This window comes from Rhincodon typus, chromosome 5, assembly GCF_021869965.1.
Source record: "Rhincodon typus isolate 14 chromosome 5, sRhiTyp1.1, whole genome shotgun sequence".
Classification (NCBI taxonomy): domain Eukaryota; kingdom Metazoa; phylum Chordata; class Chondrichthyes; order Orectolobiformes; family Rhincodontidae; genus Rhincodon; species Rhincodon typus.
The window spans coordinates 1478959-1480415 of NC_063336.1; the positions used below are offsets into that span (position 1 = coordinate 1478959).

At 44.9% G+C, this 1457-nt stretch overlaps 1 protein-coding gene across 1 annotated transcript in view; it reads right to left on the reverse strand.

Moving 5' to 3' along the window:
* LOC125483089 (dynein axonemal heavy chain 6-like) overlaps window positions 1–1457 on the reverse strand; it is a 343417-nt gene that overhangs the window by 239931 nt on the left and 102029 nt on the right. Inside the window, 1 exon segment of the mRNA XM_048596614.1 lies at window positions 583–833. Within this exon segment, the coding sequence (XP_048452571.1) occupies window positions 583–833 (251 nt within the window).

Sequence of the window (1457 nt, forward strand, 5' to 3'; positions counted from 1 at the left end):
ATTGGATAAACATATGGATGATAATGGAATAGTTTAGGTTAGATGGGTTTCAGATTGGTTTTCACAGGTCGGCACAACATCGAGGGCCGAAGGGCCTGTACTGCGCTGTAATGTTCTATGTTCTATGTTCTATGAAAATGGTTATGATGGTTAACTAATGCTCAGACAACAAGCAGGGTGGATGTGGTGGCAGAGTGTTGTTTAAACATTTTGAGGTCAGATATGTTGATGATCATCATTAGGAGGATGATTGAAAATGGACGCCATATGCTAAAACCTCCGGTAGTAAGTCCTATCAGGGTACGCCCCACCCTCCCCGAGCTCCATTATAAGTCAGATCCCAGTAAAGCTCCTTAGCTGATGATGCTAACCAGTCAATGCTTTTTTTTCCTCTGGTCCTGCCTACACCCTGGGTGCACACGATCCAGTTATTGTGCTGCAGAGATCCACCAGACGACATCAAACGTAAATAAATCTCACCTGAGTGCCAGATACAAGCAGGGTCAATGATTTTTGACTACCCCCTCCCTCACCCCAAATATTTGGCCAAAACAATACCTTTTGTTTGAGGTTAGATAATACCTGATCCATTCAAAATCATCCTCTCTGACGATCTTCTTGGCAATGAGCTCACTCAGCACGTCACGACAATGCACATTGATGGTCAGTAGAGTCTCAAGCACTGTTTCCTGGAAAGCCCGCAGTGATGTAGACATGAGCTCTGCCAATGCATCCAGCCTATTCATCAATACCAGACGGGCATCCTGCAGTTGGTTGTGTGGCTTGGGTCCATTGAAACACTTCTTACATTTCCAATTGAACATTATCTGACTCTGCACCAACAAACACAAAGAACGGCTATACTCAAACTAGGAAGATCTTCATATTTCTTGTGTTAAATGCAAAATTAAATACCCCAAATGAAATTAGTGACCCTGGGGACTTTAGAATTGGTCCTTTGTGTGACTGTCTGGAGGGGTAGTGGAAGCAGGTGTTCAAAAGCAACCCGGTGAATACTCAAAAAGAAAAACTTTGCAGGGATACAGGGAAAGAACATGGAATAGGATTACCTGGATAAAAGTTGTTTCCGCGGCACAATGGATAGAGGTAATGGAGGTTTTACCTGCTCACTGGAGAGGCAGTGAAAGCCCCTGTGCCTCTTCCAGAGAAGGCCCCTTGAACCAAATGTCAATCAGGCAATAACCAGGGCACCAGAGGCCTGGAATCAAGACCCAGAAGTGCCAAACACTGGAATTTGGTGAACAGTCAGAGGCTGGCATTGATTGGACTCAGCAGTATCCCAGAAAAGGCTGCTGGAAGAGGATCCTGAAGTCCTGGAATTGCTGAGGAGCCAGGATAAAGGTAAGTGATACAAAAACAAAGTTGATGGAAAAGCTCAGCAGGTCTGGCAGCAACTGTGAAGGAGAAAACAGAGTTAATGTTTCGGGTCTGGTGAC